An 18,961-nucleotide genomic window follows, 5' to 3' on the forward strand; every position below is an offset into this window, starting at 1 on the left:
CTTCACGTGACCCTGATCAGGGGGCTAAGCAGGTGCTACACCTTGCCCAAGGGTGACCTGCAGGCTAGCGGAGGGAAGGAGCCCCTCACACCTCCTTTGGTAGAGACGTATCTCTACCTCGCCACCCATTTTCCCAGTACTTAATGAATTTAATTTTTACATACCATATTTCTTATTGTAATTTCATCTTTTTTTTAATGCATTGTACTGCTGCCACAAAACAGAAAATTTGATGATAGCGCAGACGTAACGCTGGAGAAACTCAGCAGGTCGGGCAGCCCCTACGGAGAGGAATAAACAGTCGACGTTTCGGGCCGAGACCCTCTTTCAGGACCGGACCTTCATCGGGTGTCTGGACCCGAAATGTCGACTGTTTACTCTTTTCCGCAGACGCAGCCTGACCTGCTGAGCTCCCCCAGGATTTTTGGTTTTTTTTTTTGCGTGTTTCTCTGGAGGTCTACCCTCATTTGAAATTTCGTCACGTGTCTCGGTGATAATGGACCTGACTCTTGATTCAAGTTGGTCTCTTCTTGTCCCTGGAGTCCAATCCCAGCGAGGCAACGGTGCCCTTACGTTAAACTGGTGCAAGGATGTGACAGGTTGTCACCGGTGACTGTAATTGCTTTTGTCAGACCGATGCTCATCGTCCCAATCATTTTGAAAGTGGCTCGAAGGTTTTTTTGTGTGAGGGTTGTCGGTGTCTCTGGCACAATGCAGAGTGGCAGGTTTAATCTTATAACGTGTGAGTGATGATAAACCTGATTCTGATTCGGGTCTCTGTTGTGGACTGAGAGCGGGAAGGGGGCAGAGAGAGGGGAGTCATGGTTGGGAAAAGGGGGCAGAGAGAGGGGAGTCATGGTTGGGAAAAGGGGGAGGGAGAGGGGGATCATGGTTGGGAAAAGGGGGAGGGAGAGGGGAATCACGGTTGGGAAAAGGGGAAGGGAGGGGGGATCACGGTTGGGAAAAGGGGGAGGGAGAGGGGAATCACGGTTGGGAAAAGGGGAAGGGAGAGGGGGATCACGGTTGGGAAAAGGGGAAGGGAGAGGGGAATCACGGTTGGGAAAAGGGGGAGGGAGGGGGAATCACGGTTGGGAAAAGGGGGAGGGAGAGGGGAATCACGGTTGGGAAAAGGGGGAGGGAGAGGGGGATCACGGTTGGGAAAAGGGGGAGGGAGAGGGGGATCACGGTTGGGAAAAGGGGGAGGGAGAGGGGGATCACGGTTGGGAAAAGGGGGAGGGAGAGGGGGATCACGGTTGGGAAAAGGGGGAGGGAGAGGGGGATCACGGTTGGGAAAAGGGGGAGGGAGAGGGGGATCACGGTTGGGAAAAGGGGGAGGGAGAGGGGGATCACGGTTGGGAAAAGGGGGAGGGAGAGGGGGATCACGGTTGGGAAAAGGGGGAGGGAGAGGGGGATCACGGTTGGGAAAAGGGGGAGGGAGAGGGGGATCACGGTTGGGAAAAGGGGGAGGGAGAGGGGGATCACGGTTGGGAAAAGGGGAAGGGAGAGGGGAGGGAGTGGGAAGCACCAGAGAGACATTCTGTAACGATCAATAAACCGATTGTTTGGATTCAAATGGCCTTGCCTGGTTTCTCAGGGCTCTGGGGGTGTCTGCATTCCCCGACCCCTCGCACTCCTTCTCTGCCACCTGTCCCCACCCCCCTCCCACGGCGCCCCACCCTCGCCATTCCCAACGTCCTTTACAGACTTACAAACTCGCTCTCCGCTCCACGTTGACCAGTGAGGTACCAAGCAAAGGCAATCTAGCTAGATAGGTGCTGAAGACTTTTTGCACAGGCTGGAGACGCTGTAGGTATCGGCAACTGGTACGGTTACGTCATTTTCAGATAGGCGAGTTACTGAAACAGACATCCCACCCTGCAAAGACTCATTTCAGGGAGGCAGCACCATCAATTTGCGGGAGACTCCCAGACCTTCCGGGAGAGGTGGGATGTCTGCTCCTTAGCAGCTAGCCAGCTAGTTTAAATAACGTTAGCTATTCTAATAAACAAATGACACCTGTTAAACTCACCTCAACATATCTTTTACAGTCATTTAACCCACCATGGGCAATAGAAAATTCACTGTTGCAAACAGTGCAACGAGCAACACTCATTATTTTTGACCTCTATTAGTCAGGGGTACACTTTAGCGTAGTGTGGGGTGATGTACGTTTTATATTTTCTTTTTTGGAAGTCTCTCTGTCTCTCTGTCTCTCTTTCTCACACACACACAATTTCTGGGATATTGTACATGATTTGTGGGCATCAGGGAGCCACTATCTATGGGCAGGAGAACTTTCGGGAGAGGTGGATGTTTGCTGAAATCATGTTGGCTGTGTTGCTCGGTTAATCGTCTGGAGGCTGGACAGAAGTTCAAATCTGATTGCAACTGTCCCAAAGCAACAATTTATGACAAAGTGATTCTGCAGACACTGGGAATCTTTGAGCAATGCGAGGACTTGGCGTTAGGATTTTCCAGTGTGTTGGGGGGGGGGGAAGAGTCTACACTGAGAGCATTGAATGCTTTATGAGAGAGCCTAATTTTTAAGGTGATTGGAGGAAAGCATAGTGGGGATGGGGAGATGTCAGAGGTTGGTGATTTATACAGAGGGCGGTAGGTGTGTGGATTATCCTGCCAGGGGTGCTGGTAAATTTCAGGAACATGCAAGGAAAATGGAGGACTGGGAGGGAGGGAGGGAGGGAGGAGGTTACATTTATCTTCGACTAAATGAGATGGTTGGCGGGGCTTATTCCCCTTCCACAGGAGTAACGATTTAATGATGTGATTTGTATAAACTGCTTCCCTAAGGTTTTTATAGCTGGGGGTGGGAGGGTGGTAATGGGTGTTGGCACGCGGCCAAGTGGCTAAGGCGTCGGTCTAGCGATCTGAAGGTCGTGAGTTCGAGCCTCGGCTGAGGCAGTGTGTTGTGTCCTTGAGCAAGGCACTTAACCACACATTGCTCTGCGACAACACCGGTGCCAAACTATATCGGTCCTAGTGCCCTTCCCTTGGACAACATTGGTGTCGTGGAGAGGGGAGACTTGCAGCATGGGCAACTGCCGGTCTTCCATACAACCTTGCCAAGGCGCAAATCCATGTTCTCACGAGACTAATGGTGATGGGGGCAAGCTCCCGCTACTTATTGAACCCGCCCAGTGGCGTGCGTCTCAAGCGGCCTCTGACAACCAAGTTCAGCTCCTGGCCTTCGCGCGTGGCTGAGCTACAGCGCCCGGCGGAACCGTTTCTACTGCCGGGAGGGGCAGGGGCGGGTCGCTGGCACTCTGGGCAGACGGGGGGGGGGGCTGGTTCGGCAGCTGGTCCAGGAGAAGGAAAACTCTCCTGCTCTGCCTTGCGGAGAAGGCGGTTGGAACGCTCTTCGCGGTGTGTCTGTGGACATCGGATTGCCTTCGGTGACGTGCTGATTCAAGGTGGGGGAGGGCGAGAGGTGACCCAGTACGGGGAGAATGGGGAAAAAAGGAGAGAGAGGTTGGGGGGGGTGGGCAGAGAGAATCCATGAAGGAAGCTGAAGGTGACCACAAGCCAGCAGGAGAATATCCATAAACCCAGTGGAGGTGGCTGGTATGAACAAGATGGAGATCGGTAGTAGCAAGCAGCAAAGCTGGCTCCTGTGCGTGGTGACGTGACTCGACCCGGTCAGGAAGGAAATGGGCTCCTTTGTTTACGGAGAGGTGTCACAGAAAGCTACAGCACTTTGGTGGCAAGAACAGGAAGGCAGATTACTATCTGAATGGTGCCAAGTTAGGAAAAGGGGAAGTACAACGAGGTCTAGGTGTCCTTGTTCATCAGTCACTGAAAGTAAGCATGCAAGTACAGCAGGCAGTGAAGAAAGCTAATGGCATGTTGGCCTTCATAACAAGGGGAATTGAGTATAGGAGCAAAGAGGTCCTTCTGCAGCTGTACAGCGCCCTGGTGAGACCACACCTGGAGTATTGTGTCCAGTTTTGGTCTCCAAATTTGAGGAAGGACATTCTAGCTATGGAGGGGGTGCAGCACAGGTTCACTAGGTTAATTCCCGGGATGACGGGACTGTCATATGTTGAAAGATTGGAGCGACTGGGCTTGTATACACTGGAATTTAGGAGGATGAGAGGGGATTGGATTGAAACATATAAGATTATTAAGGGATTGGACACGCTAGAGGCAGGAAACATGTTCCCAGTGTTGGGGGAGTCCAGAACCAGAGGCCACAATTTAAGAATAAGGGGTAGGCAATTTAGGACGGAGTTGAGGAAAAACTTTTTCACACAGAGGGTTGTGGATCTGTGGAATGCTCTGCCTCAGAAGGCAGTGGAGGCCAATTCTCTGGATTCTCTCAAGAAAGAGTTAGATAGAGCTCTTAAAGATAGCGGAGTGAAGGGTATGGGGATAAGGCAGGAACTGGATACTGATTGTGGATGATCAGCCATGATCACAGTGAATGGTGGTGCTAGCTTGATGGCCTGCATGGCCTACTCCTGCACCTAACACTGAATCAGGTCCTTTGGCCTATCTGGTGTCCAACTATTATTGTACCCAGCTCCATTAACCTGCACCCTGGGACCGTCGCCGTTCCATCCACGTATTACCCAGACCTCAGGGTTGATTTATCCAAAGTTAGCTGAAGCATATTCAACCCTGAGGTTCATTTATAAGCACACTCAATAAACCTATAGAATAGTAACAATAATAGAACCAGTGCCTTCTAGAGTGAAGAAGGCACCAAACTCTGCAAATAAAAAAAAAAGAATTAATGATAAATAAATAAGCAATAAGTATCGAGAGCATGAGATGAAGAGTCCTTGAAAGTGAGACCATAGGTTGTGGGAACATGGAGCATGTGAAGTTGAGTGATGTTATCTCCACTGGTTCAAAAGCCTGGTGGGTTGATAGGTAATAGCTGTTCCTGACCCTGGTGGTGAGGGTCCTGAGGCTCCTGTATCCCCTTCCTGATGGTTGAGGGATTATAACTGTTCCTGAACCTGGTGGTGTGGGTCCTGAGGCTCCTGTACCTCCTTCCTGATGGTTGAGGGGGGTAATAACTGTTCCTGAACCTGGTGGTGTGGGTCCTGAGGCTCCTGTATCCCCTTCCTGATGGTTGAGGGATTATAACTGTTCCTGAACCTGGTGGTGTGGGTCCTGAGGCTCCTGTACCTCCTTCCTGATGGTTTAGGGGGGTAATAACTGTTCCTGAACCTGGTGGTGTGGGTCCTGAGGCTCCTGTACCTCCTTCCTGATGGTTGAGGGGGATAATAACTGTTCCTGAACCTGGTGGTGTGGGACCTGAGGCTCCTGTACCTCCTTTCTGATGGCTGAGGGGTAATAACTGTTCCTGAACCTGGTGGTGTGGTACCTGAGGCTCCTGTACCTCCTTTCTGATGGCTGAGGGGTAATAACTGTTCCTGAACCTGGTGGTGTGGGACCTGAGGCTCCTGTACGTCCTTTCTGATGGTTGAGGGGTAATAACCGTTCCTGAACCTGGTGGTGTGGGTCCTGAGGCTCCTGTCCTTCCTTCCTGATGGTTGAGGGGGTAATAACTGCTCCTGAACCTGGTGGTATGGGACCTGAGGCTCCTGTACCTCCTTCCTGATGGTTGAGGGGTAATAACTGTTCCTGAACCTGGTGGTGTGGGTCCTGAGGCTCCCTTACCTCCTTCCTGATGGCAGCAATGAGAAGAGAGCATGGCCTGGGTGGTGGGGGTCCCTGATGATGGATGCTGTTTTCCTGCGACAGTGTTTCATGTAGACGTGCTCAATGGTGGGGAGGGCTTTACCCATGATGGACTGGGCTGTATCCGCTGCTACTTGTCGGATTTTCCATTCAAGGGCATTGGTGTTTCCATACCAGGCTGTGATGCAACCGGTCAATATACTCTTCACCACACATATTTAAACTTCCCTTAAATGATGAAATCAAACCCACATCCACCACTTCTCCTGGCAGATCGTTCCACACTCTCTGAGTGATGAAGTTCCCCCTCTTGCTTCCCTTAAATAGTTCACTTTTCGCCCTTAACCCATGACCTCTAGTTGCAGTCTCACCCAACCTCAGCGGAAAAAGCCTTCTTGCATTTACCCTATCTATGCCCCTCAAAATTCTGTATACCTCTATCAAATCTCCCCTCATTGTCCTACGCTCCAGGGAATAAAGTCCCAACCTTTTCAACCTTTCCCTCTATAACTTGGGTCCTCAAGTCCCGGTAACATCCTTGTAAATTTTCCCAGTAGTCTTTCAACCTTGTGTACATCTTTCCCGTAGGTAGGTGACCAAATCTGCAGACAGTATTCCAAATAAGGTCTCTGCAGCGTCTTGTACAATTCCAACGTAACATCCTGTCTCCTGTGCTCAGTACTTTGATTTATGAAGGCCAAGGTGCCAAAAGCTTTCTTTACGACCCTGTCTTCCTGTGACGCCACTTTCAATGAATTCTGGACCTGTATCCCAGATCCCCTTGTTCTACCGCACTCCTCAGTGCCCTACCGTTACTGTGTAAGACGTACCCTGGTTGGTCCTGCCAAAGTGCAAAACTTCGCACTGGTCGCCTCACTACAGGAAGGATGTGGAAACCATAGAAAGGGTGCAGAGGAGATTTACAAGGATGTTGCCTGGATTGGGGAGCATGCCTTATGAGAACAGATTGAGTGAACTCGGTCTTTTCTCCTTGGAGCGGCGGAGGATGAGAGGTGACCTGATAGAGGTGTATAAGATGATGAGAGGCAGTGATTATGTGGATAGTCAGAGGCTTTTTCCCAGGGCTGAAATGGCTAGCGCGAGAGGGCACAGTTTTAAGGTGCTGGGGAGTAGGTACAGAGGAGATGTCAGGGGTAAGTTTTTTACGCAGAGAGTGGTGAGTGTGTGGAACGGACTGCCGGCGACGGTGGTGGAGGTGGATGCGATAGGGTCTTTTAAGAGACTTTTGGATAGGTACATGGAGCTTAGAAAAATAGGTAAGGACATGTTCGGCCCAGCTTTGTGGGACGAAGGGCCTGTATTGTGCTGTCGGTTTTCTGTGTTTCTAAAACTCCATATCTGCCATTTTTCAGCCCATTTTTCTAGCTGGTTCAGATCCAGCTGCCTCCTCAGCCTACCGTTTTGGTGTCATCTGCAAATTGGCAGATAGCTTTCCTGTACTGCACTGTGTGATCTTTCCCTGTAACCCAGGTCCAGGTCCCTCCTCCTTTGCCATGATGAGGCCACTCTCCTATTCCATCTTGGTGGCCTCTAACCTGATGGCAGGGTCATCGATTCCTCCTTTTGGTTTAAAAAAAAATGCCCCCTCCCACCCCCGGCCTCCCCCTTCCCTCTTCATTTCCCCCTTCCCTCTTCATTTCCCCCTTCCCTCTTCATTTCCCCCTTCCCTCTTCATTTCTCCTCTTCTCCTCACCTGCCTATCACCTGGTGCCCCTTTCTCCCGGACTTCACTCTCCCTCAGCAGCTGTGGAAATGACCAGACGGTCGGAGTTTCGGGCAGAGGGGTCCCGAAATGTCAGCTCTCTATTATCGTTTCCGCAGGTGCTGCCCGACCTGCTGAATTCCTCCGGCATTTTGCGCGTGGGCCTGCAGAATTCCTCTCTCGTTTACCCTCCTTTTACCTTTCTCAACCACTTGGCTCCCAGCTAATTCTCCCCCACCACCCCCATATTTTTATCCTGGCGTCCTCCCCCTTCCCTTCCAGTCCTGATGACGAGTCTCGGCCCAAAATGTGGACTGTTTACTCCTCTGCGTAGACGCTGCTCGACCTGCTGAGGTCCTCCAGCATTTTGTGTGTGTGCGTGCGCGTGTGTGTGTTTTGCTCTGGATTTCCAGTGTCTCGAGTAGCTTTCGGGTGCTCCTTTAAAAAAGAAAGGAGCTGCGTTTCTAGTGTGGGTTGGCTGTGTGTGTCGGCTGGGAGAGTTACCATGGAGTGTGTGTGGGGGTGTGCTTGCATTTCATCGCTGTCGCCTGACGGCTTGTGGACGCTGGCTCCCCAAGTTGAAAGACTTTGCCTGCGTGAATCGTCATCCCCCACCCCCCCAACTCTCCCCCCCTTCCCCGGCCGGGTGCGGGGGTCCGTCCCAGGCGACAGCACTGAGCTCGTCTCTTTTCTCTCCCCACCGCCCGGCTGCAGGGTAGACCGATGGAGCACTACGACTCAGAGTCGGCCAGCAAGGTCACCCACTGGCAGCAGACCTACGTGGACTCGGGCATCCAGTCGGGCATCAACACCAACGTCCCCTCGCTGAGCGGCAAGGGCAGCCTAGAGGAGGACGACATCTGGAAGCACGGGCACTACACGGTCACCACCACCAGCACTACCTGCAGAGCGGTACAGCTGCCAGGTACGTGCGGGTCTTCTTGGTGGGGGGGGTGCGCGGAGGGGAGTGAGGCCAGTGTGGGTGGAAGGGGGCGGGCTGGGGGTACTTAGTTAATGATCTGACAGACGGAGTCGTGCCTCTGCTCTCTCACTGTCCGATATAGTCAGAGAAAAGTACAGCACAGAAACAAGCCCTTCGGCCCATCTAGTCCGTGCCCCTTCCATTTAAGCTGCCCCCCCACCGACCTGCCCAGACTTCTCGAGCTCGCCGTGCACCACCACCTGTTCCGTGCACTCTTGCCACCCTCTGGAGTGAAGAAGTTGCCCCTAGTGCCGCCCCTCCCACCCCTCAAACTCCTCACCTCTCACCCTCAACCCACGTCGTCCCGCCCGACCTCGGTGGGAAAAAAAGCCTGCTTGCGTTTACCCCGTCCGTACCCCTCGTAATTCTGTGTAACCCCTATCAAATCCCCTCTCAGCCTTCTACGTTCCAGGAAATAAAGTTCAAACTCTCCTCGTCACTCGGGTCCTCCCTTTGCAACATCCCTTTGTGAATTTTCTCTTTACTCTGTCAACCTGATTTACATCTTTCCTGGAGGCGGGTGACCTGAATTGCAAACAGTACTTGAAATTAGGCCTTACCGATGTCTCACACAACTTCAACATAACATCCCAACTCCAGAATCCACCCCTCCTTCCCTTCTCGGACGTGCCCCCCCTCCCTTCTAGGACGTGCCCCCCCCTTCCCTTCTCGGACGCGCCCCCCTTCCCTTCTCGGACGCGCCCCCCCCTTCCCTTCTAGGACGCGCCCCCCCTTCCCTTCTCGGACGCGCCCCCCCCTTCCCTTCTCGGACGCGCCCCCCCTTCCCTTCTCGGACGCGCCCCCCCTTCCCTTCTCGGACGCGCCCCCCCTTCCCTTCTCGGACGCGCCCCCCTCCTTCCCTTCTCGGACGCGCCCCCCCTTCCCTTCTCGGACGCGCCCCCATTTCCCTTCTCGGACGCGCCCCCCCTTCCCTTCTCGGACGTGCCCCCCCCTTCCCTTCTCGGACGCGCCCCCTCTTCCCTTCTCGGACGCGCCCCCTCTTCCCTTCTCGGACGCGCCCCCCCTTCCCTTCTCGGACGTGCCCCCCCCGGACCCCTCCCAGACGCACCCCCCCCTTAGAGCCTCCCCTCAGACATCCCCCCACTCTGCTCTCGCCACTTACGCCGTGTAGAGGAAAGGTGACCGTGGTCAGGGTTTACCGCCGCGCGGCCCTCACCCCGCATTGTAACCTGTTCTCTCCCACCCCGCCTCTCCGCAGAGATGGAGGAGCAGCTGGCCTCCACGCGGGGGCAGCGGGTCCGAGCCGCCATGTTCCCGGAGACCCTGGAGAGCGGCGCCCGCATCGTGCACACTCAGATCGACCCCGGCCAGGAGACCAACGTCCAGAAGCTGTCGGAGTCTTCGCAGATGCTGAAGGCAGCCATCGTGCAGCTGATCAATTACCAGGACGACGCGGAGCTCGCCACGCGCGCCATCCCTGAGCTCACCAAGCTGCTCAACGACGAGGACCAGGTAACCGGCCCCCGGGGTGTCCGGGGAGGGGCAGCACCGCCGGTGAGGGGGCTTGTCGTGTCCATTCCGGGGGGTGGGGTGGGTAGCTCACTCACCTTCGGACCCTCGGCTCTCACCCGTGGCCCCCCTAGGTCACCATTCACGCCCGGCCCTGGCGTGTGGGGCCCCCCCCACGACTCTGCGGCTCCATAAGTGCCCTCAGTGTATCTACCTCTGGGAGCAGGTTCCACCTGTCCAACGCAGGGAGCGGAGGATCTCCTCAGAGAGAGAGTGGAGGCTATTGAACCCGGGTGGCTGGCGTTACGATAACCGCTACCCTACCCTGGCGCTCGCTGAACCACTGGCACTGTTGTCCCCTTGGTACCTCGTGCCAGGATATTGAACCCTGTCACGATCCCTCAGCTAGTTCAAAAGCTGCCTATCAAGTGCTTGGAAGCATGCCCTTAAACTGCGACACGAGGAATTCTGCAGATGCTGGAAATTCAAGCAACGCACATCAAAGTTGCTGGTGAACACAGCAGGCCAGGCAGCATCTCTAGGAAGAGGTACAGTCGACGTTTCAGGCCGAGACCCTTCGTCGAAGGGTCTCGGCCTGAAACGTCGACTGTACCTCCACCTTAAACTGCTACCCAGGTCCTTTAAGGTTTTTATAGCCGGGGGTGGGAGTGGGGACAAGCTCCCACTGCCTATTAAATGCTCCCAACGGCGTGCGTCTCAAACAGCCTCTGACAACCAAGTCCAGCTCCTGGCTTTCACGTGTGGTTTAGCTACTAAACCCAGCGGAACCGTGTCTACTGACAGGAGAAGGGGCAATGGTGGGTTACTGGCACTTTAAAACCAGTCGCTCCGGGCAGATGGGGCTCGTCAGCCGTGGTTGGCAGCTCATCTGGGAGAAGGAAAACTCTGATCTCAAACCTCCCGCTGCCTTGCGGCTGTACCCACTCACGAAGGCATCGGGAGTGAACCCCGAGGGAAAAATCCGGAGCTGGAGTCCCTGAGGTAGTCCCTACGTTGAGTTCAAGGCTGACCGGTGCCAAACACTCCCCATCAGATACATGGGGAGTGGCAGCTTTCTCTCTGTAACGTACCGCCCAGGCTCGCGTATCGCGTAGACAGCCGGGACGTGCCGTGCGCCCTGAGGCTGATCGACGAGGAACCGCGGGAGGCCTCCTCGTTTCCGCGCTTGACTCTCCTCTCCCCCCACCCCACTCTGCTCCTGCAGGTTATCGTCAGCAAGGCGACCATGATCGTCAACCAGCTGGTGAAGAAAGACGCCTCGTGCCGCGCCCTGGAGCAGTCCCCGCAGATGGTGGCGGCCGTGGTCCGGACCATGCAGAACACCAGCGACATGGAGACGGCCCGGCACGCGGCCGGCATCCTTCACAACTTCTCGCACCACCGCGATGGCATGCTCGCCATCTTCAAGTCCGGCGGGATCCCAGCCCTGGTCAGGATGCTGAGGTACGCTGCAATTCCGGCCCCACTGTTGCCCCCTTCTCTTCGCCTCACCTGGCCATCGGCTTCCCTATTCTCTCTCTCCCCCCGCCACCTCTTCTCCTATCAGATTCAATAGACAATAGGTGCAGGAGTAGGCCATTCGGCCCTTCGAGCCAGCACCGCCATTCACTGTGATCATGGCTGATCATCCACAATCAGTATCCAGTTCCTGCCTTATCCCCATAACCTTTGATTCCGCTATCTTTAAGAGCTCTATCTAACTCTTTCTTGAAAGAATCCAGAGAATTGGCCTCCACTGCCTTCTGAGGCAGAGCATTCCACAGATCCACAACCCTCTGTGTGAAAAAGTTTTTCCTCAACTTCGTTCTAAATGGCCTACCCCTTATTCTTAAACTGTGGCCTCTGGTTCTGGACTCACCCATCAGCAGGAACATGTTTCCTGCCTCCAGCGTGTCCAATCCCTTAATAATCTTATGTTTCAATAAGATCCCCTCTCAGCCTTCTAAACTGCAGTGTATACAAGCCCAGTCGCTCCAATCTTTCAACATTCCATCTTCTTCAGCCCTTTGCCTCTTCCACCTGTCATCATCCAGCTTCCTACTTCGTTTCCTCTCTCCCTACCCATCCACCTTCCCCCTCAGCTGGTCTCACCTATCACCCGTCAGCTTGTCCTCCTCCTCCTCCTACTCACCCACTTTTCCCCTCACCTGTCACCTTGTCGTCCTCCCCTTCCGTCTCACCTGTCACCTGCCAGATTGCCCTCCTCCCCCTCCCCCCTCCCCCCCCACACCCACTTTTCCCCTCACCTGGTCTCACCTGTCACCTGTCACCTTGTCATCCTCCCCTTCCCCCTCCCTGGTCTCACCTGTCACCTTGTCGTCCTTCCCTTCCCCCTCACCTGGTCTCACCTGTCACCTTGTCGTCCCCCCCTTCCCCCTCACCTGGTCTCACCTGTCACCTGCCAGTTTGCCCTCCTCCCCCTCCCCCCTCCCCCCCACACCCACCTTCCCCCTCACCTGGTCTCACCTGTCACCAGTCAGCTTGTCCTCCTCCCCCTCCTACTCACCCACTTTTCCCCTCACCTGGTCTCACCTGTCACCTTGTCATCCTCCCCTTCCCCCTCCCTGGTCTCACCTGTCACCTTGTCGTCCTTCCCTTCCCCCTCACCTGGTCTCACCTGTCACCTGCCAGTTTGCCCTCCTCCCCCCTCCCCCCCACACCCACCTTCCCCCTCACCTGGTCTCACCTGTCACCAGTCAGCTTGTCCTCCTCCCCCTCCTACTCACCCACTTTTCCCCTCACCTGGTCTCACCTGTCACCTTGTCATCCTCCCCTTCCCCCTCCCTGGTCTCACCTGTCACCTTGTCGTCCTTCCCTTCCCCCTCACCTGGTCTCACCTGTCACCTGCCAGTTTGCCCTCCTCCCCCTCCCCCCTCCCCCCCCCACACCCACCTTCCCCCTCACCTGGTCTCACCTGTCACCAGTCAGCTTGTCCTCCTACTCACCCACTTTTCCCCTCACCTGGTCTCACCTGTCACCTGTCACCTTGTCATCCTCCCCTTCCCCCTCACCTGGTCTCACCTGTCACCAGTCAGCTTGTCCTCCTCCCCCTCCCCCACACACCTACCTTTCCCCTCACCTGGTCTCACCTGTCACCAGTCAGCTTGTCCTCCTCCCCCTCCCCCACACACCTACCTTTCCCCTCACCTGGTCTCACCTGTCACCAGTCAGCTTGTCCTCCTCCCCCTCCCCCACACACCTACCTTCCCCCTCACCTGGTCTCACCTGTCACCTGTCAGCTTGTTCTTTTCCCTCTCTCCCAGCCTCCTTATTCTGGCTGAGTTTGTGCTGCATTTCCAGCATCTGCCGAATCTTGTGGTTGGATCGTGTATATTTTTCCCACTGAAAGCTGGAAGTAAATGTTATTATCAGAGTACATGTACGTCACCATATACAACCCTGAGTTTCATTTTCCCGTGGGCACACTCGGCAAATCTATAGAATAGTAACTGTAAACAGGATCAGTGGAAGATCAACCAGAGTGCAGAAGACAACAAACTGTGCAAACACAAATATAAATAAATAGCAATAAACAACGGGATCGTGAGATGAAGAGTCCTTAAAGTGAGATCATTGAGATGTTCCCACAAACAATGATGGGGAAAGTGAGTGAAGTTATCTCTTTGTTCAAGAGCCTGATGGTTGGGGGTTAATAACTGTCCCTGAACCTGGTGATGTGGATCCTGAGGCTCCTGTACCTCCTTCCTGATGGATGAGGGGTAATAACTGTCCCTGAACCTGGTGGTGTGGATCCTGAGGCTCCTGTACCTCCTTCCTGATGGATGAGGGGTAATAACTGTCCCTGAACCTGGTGGTGTGGATCCTGAGGCTCCTGTACCTCCTTCCTGATGGATGAGGGGTAATAACTGTCCCTGAACCTGGTGGTGTGGGACCTGAGGCTCCTGTACCTCCTTCCTGATGGATGAGGGGTAACAACTGTTCCTGAACCTGGTGGTGTGGGACCTGAGGCTCCTGTACCTCCTTCCTGATGGATGAGGGGTAACAACTGTCCCTGAACCTGGCGGTGTGGATCCTGAGGCTCCTGTACCTCCTTGTGCAGCGGAGAGAAGAGAGCATGGCCTGGGTGGTGGGGGTCCCTGACGATGGATGCTGCTTTCCTGGGACAGTGCTCCATGTAGATGTGTTCAACGGTGGGAAGGGCTTTACTTGTGATGGACTGGGCTAATTTTTGTAGGAATTTCCATTCGAGGGCATTGGTGTTCCCATACCAGGCTATGATGCAGTCAGTCTAAGCTGTGCACATGTGCGCGTGCACACACATTTTTCAACCAGTGTACAAAGGAAATTAATGTGTGCACAGAAGGTTAGTTACCGAAAATAATGTAGTCGTCAATAATTATACTTATTGAAAATAATCTTTTACCTATCTGTTTCTGTCAACTAGTTAGTCAGTTTTTCAAATACCACAATGCACGTACTAATTTACGTCACCTCACCTATCCCGTTCCGGTTTGTACAGCGGCATCACGGCGGCAGCTATGTTTGGCAGACCGTGTTCATATTGTAAAGTTTACAAAGATCTGTTTCAAATCCTGTAGATAGCTTACTAAGTTTTGATTGAAAAAAATATTGATTCACTATGTCGAATTCAAAAGAAGCGAAGGGCGTGACGCGCAGAAGAACTGCAAATTTGTTTGAAGTTGAATAGCTTAACAAAATAGTAGAAACTGTTACACCAAAAGCCCATGAGGTCATGAACGTTCAGCTACGAGAAATATTTATGTATGATTCGGAAACTGGAGTTATCTGTTTGTATTGTCGTGATGCGGAAGTTGCTGGAGAATTTGCTAGTGGAAAGAAATGGGATGGTACTTGGAAACTTGACTTTTTGAAGTGTCATTTGGCAAGTAAATCGCATTTGGACAGTGTACAAAAGCTCAGGCAACAGAACCCGTCATTACCCGTTACAGGAGTGCTACGCATGTTACAGTTGAGTGCAAATGAACGAGAGTGAAAACGATCAAACCCAGAGGAGGTCAGCTTTTGATTTCTCTGCAATTGCAGAGTGTGACTTCACATTTGGCGATGAACAAGTTAATGCCTTGTGTCTAAAATATCATGATTTTTGGGCTGAAAATATTGTAATAGTTAGCTTAATGATTTCAAATTTTCAGTGCAAGAAAAAGTTAAATCCGAACCGATTTCAAACTTTGCTCAAATGGTGGCATTTGTACTTCAAAATGAACAGTTTTGCCACCTTGCACAGTTGATGGACACTGGGGGAACCTTTCTTGCGTCTAGTGCAGACTGTGAGCGAGGTTTTAGCCTAATGAATCAACTCAAAAACAAGCTGAGAAACCGTTTAGGTGAATGTCATTGGGATATGTTAATGAGAATCAAAAGCTATCAATGGGATGGAAGTTCTATTAGTCGAGATAGAGTTTACAAAGAATGGGTAAATGCCAAAGACAGGAGAGAGAAAATAACTGAGTGACTTAAATATAGAAACATAGAAAATAGGTGCCAGGAGTAGGCCATTCGGCCCTTCGAGCCTGCACCACCATTCAGTATGATCATGGCTGATCATCCAACTCAGAACCCTGTACCTGCCTTCCCTCCATACCCCCTGATCCCTTTAGCTACAAGGACCATATCTAACTCCCTCTTAAATATAGCCAATGAACTGCCAATGATAAAAATTAAATATCTCCAGCCTGATGACATGAACATTGACTTCTATAATTTCTGTTAATACCCCTCCTCTCCTTCGTACCCCATCTCTTATTTATTAATTTTTTCATTATTATCATTATGATTTTTTTCTTTCCCCCTTTTTTCTTTTTTTTTCTCCCTCTGTCCCTCTCACTACAACTCCTTGCCCATCCTCTGGGCTCCCCCCGCCTTCTTTCTCCCTAGGCCTCCCATCCCGTGATCCTCTTCCTTCTCCACCCTTGTATCCCTTTTGCCAATCACCTGTCCAGCTCTTTGCTCCATCCCTCCCCCTCCTGTCTTCTCCTATCGTTTTGGATCTCCCCCTCCCTCCTCACACTTTCAAATCTCTTACTAGCTCTTCTCTCAGTTAGTCCTGACGAAGGGTCTCGGCCCGAAACGTTGACTGTACCTCTTCCTAGAGATGCTGCCTGGCCTGCTGTGTTCACCAGCACTTTTTGTGTGTATGACTTAAATATGTATGTTATTTTGTTATTCTGTGCAGTTTTATGTCAAATATTTTGTAAATCTACATGAACTGTCCCATGTGTGCATTCAATGCGCATATACTTTTGTCACAGGAAAAAAATTTGCACAACGTAAGATTTTGCGCACACTGACTACTAAAAATTAGAGGGAACGTTGCTTCCAAGCACCTTAAAACTGTGCCCTCTCGTGCTAGCCATTTCAGCCCTGGGAAAAAGCCTCTGACTATCCACACGATCAATGCCTCTCATCATCTTGTACACCTCTGTCAGGTCACCTCTCATCCTCCGTCGCTCCAAGGAGAAAAGGCCGAGTTCACTCAACCTATTCTCATAAGGCATGCTCCCCAATCCAGGCAACATCCTTGTAAATCTCCTCTGCACCCTTTCTATAGTTTCCACATCCTTCCTGTAGTGAGGCGACCAGAACTGAGCACAGTACTCCAAGTGTGGTCTGACCAGGGTCCTATATAGCTGCAACACTACCTCTCGGCTCTGAAACTCAATCCCACAGTTGATGAAGGACAATGCACCATATGCCTTCTTAACCACAGAGTCAACCTGTGTAGCAGCTTTGAGTGTCCTATGGACTCAGACCCCAAGATCCCTCTGATCTCCACACTGCCAAGAGTCTTACCATTAATACCAATTCTGTGATCATATTTTGACCTATCAAAATGAACCACCTCACACTTATCTGTGTTGAACTCCATCTGCCACTTCTCAGCCCACTTTTGCATCCTATCGATGTCCTGCTGTAACGTCTGACAGCCCCCCACACTATCCACAACACACCCAACCTTTGTGTCATCAGCAAATTTACTAACCCATCCCTCCACTTCCTCTTCCAGGTCATTTATAAAAATCACAAAGAGGAGGGGTCCCAGAACAGATCCCTGAGGCACACCACTGGACACTGACCTCCATGCAGAATATGACCCATCAACAACCACTCTTTGCCTTCTGTAGGCAACCCAGTTCTGGATCCACAAAGCAATGTCCCCTTGGATCCCATACCTCCTTACTTTTTTAAAATTTTGGCGTGCGTGTGCGTGCTAGTCTGTGTGTGCGTGTGCCCGTGATGTCTTTTTCATGGCTTTTACAAGGCGCCGAGTGAGAGAGAGACTGTGTGGCGCGCTGCTCCCCACACAGACACTTCCGCAGTATTTTTCCCTTCATTTTACGAGGTCGAGTTGCGATCTCGACACTCAACCCGGCACGGATGGAAAGCGTACTCGGGAGCGGACCCGACTGGTTTCGAACCCGGGAACCTCCGCTCCCAGGTCCGGCGCTGATGTTGCACAACCAGCCGCCCAACCTCCTTACTTTCCCAATAAGTCTTGCATGGGGTACCTTATCAAATGCCTTGCTGAAATCCATATACGCTACATCTACGGCTCTACGTTCATCTATGTGTTCGTAGACGCTGCCCGTCCTGCTGAGTTCCTCCAGCGGTTTGTGCGTGTCGCTCGGATTTCCAGCATCCACAGGTTTTTCTCTGGTTTGGGACTGTTCCCCGTTGCTTGCTGTTCACTACATAGTTCCAACCCAGAGGAGAGGAAAAAAAAAAATCATTTAAAGCTACCGTGATGTAACAGGCCGTTCTGGCCCAACGAGCCCACTCCGCCCAACTATAACCACGTGACAGATTAACCTACTGACGCGTGCCTTTTTGGAATGTGGGAGGAAACCAGGGCGCCTGGAAGAAAGTCGAGTAGGTCGCGGAGAGAACGTACAAGCTCCTCACAGTGACAGGAGTTGAATTTGGGCCATTGCCGCTGTAGTAGCATTCTGCTCGGAACAATTTCCATCATCTGAGACCAACCCCCCCCTCCAACCATCCAGGAAATGCTCTCTTCTCGCTGCCCACCACTAGGAAGGCAGAACATGGAGCCTTTGGTATTCTAACACCAGGTTGAGGAACAGGTATTACCCCTGTAACAGCATGATGCCTGTGGTGGCCAGTGCTGTCAGGGTTCTGAGTTGGATGATCAGCCATGATCATACTGAATGGCGGTGCAGGCTCGAAGGGCCGAATGGCCTGCTCCTGCACCTATTTTCTATGTTTCTATGTTTCTATGTTTGCTGTTGTGTGCTGGGGCAGCAGGCTGAGGGGAGCAGACACCAACAGAATCAACAAACTCATTCGTAAGGCCAGTGATGTTGTGGGGATGGAACTGGACTCTCTGACGGTGGTGTCTGAAAAGAGGATGCTGTCCAAGTTGCATGCCATCTTGGACAATGTCTCCCATCCACTACATAATGTACTGGGTGGGCACAGGAGTACATTCAGCCAGAGACTCATTCCACCGAGATGCAACACAGAGCGTCATAGGAAGTCATTCCTGCCTGTGGCCATCAAACTTTACAACTCCTCCCTTGGAGGGTCAGACACCCTGAGCCAATAGGCTGGTTCTGGACTTATTTCATAATTTACTGGCTGATTTACATATTACTATTTAACTATTTATGGTTCTATGACTATTTATTATTTATGGTGTAACTGTAACGAAAACCAATTTCCCCCGGGATCAATAAAGTATGACTATGACTATTATGCTGAGAACCATTTCCATCATCAGAGTCCGCCCCCACCCCGACTCCCCATCCAGGAAATGCTCTGTTCTCGCTGCCTCCCGTGGGGAAGGAAGTACAGGAGCCTCGGGCGTCCCAACACAAGGTTCAGGAACAGGCACTACCCTACCACCGTCAAGCTCCTGAATCATGTGGATAACTTCACTCACCTCTACACTGAACTGATTCCATTCTGCGACTCATTATTATCTGTTTCTTTCAAGTTGTACAGTTTGCCTTTTTGCAGGTTAGTTGTTTGTCAGTCTTTTGTGTGTAGTTTTACATTGTTTCTATCGTGTTTATTTGTTCTACCCGTTACACCGCTGGCGTTTAGGACAGCAATGAAGGTGATCTATCTCTGGGCTTCCT

General features: G+C 52.2%; 1 protein-coding gene across 2 annotated transcripts in view; it reads left to right on the forward strand.

Annotated features, from left to right (window-relative positions):
* Positions 1 to 18,961, forward strand: part of LOC134340544 (junction plakoglobin-like) — a 137,839-nt gene that overhangs the window by 49,047 nt on the left and 69,831 nt on the right. For both annotated transcript variants that reach the window (XM_063037915.1, XM_063037914.1), the window contains exons 2-4: positions 8,105 to 8,315; positions 9,592 to 9,845; positions 11,068 to 11,306. In XM_063037915.1, coding sequence (XP_062893985.1) covers positions 8,114 to 8,315; positions 9,592 to 9,845; positions 11,068 to 11,306 — 695 coding nt within the window. In that variant the 5' untranslated portion in view covers positions 8,105 to 8,113. The remainder of the gene's footprint in view (positions 1 to 8,104; positions 8,316 to 9,591; positions 9,846 to 11,067; positions 11,307 to 18,961) is intronic.

Source organism: Mobula hypostoma, chromosome X1 (genome assembly GCF_963921235.1).
Source record: "Mobula hypostoma chromosome X1, sMobHyp1.1, whole genome shotgun sequence".
NCBI lineage: Eukaryota > Metazoa > Chordata > Chondrichthyes > Myliobatiformes > Myliobatidae > Mobula > Mobula hypostoma.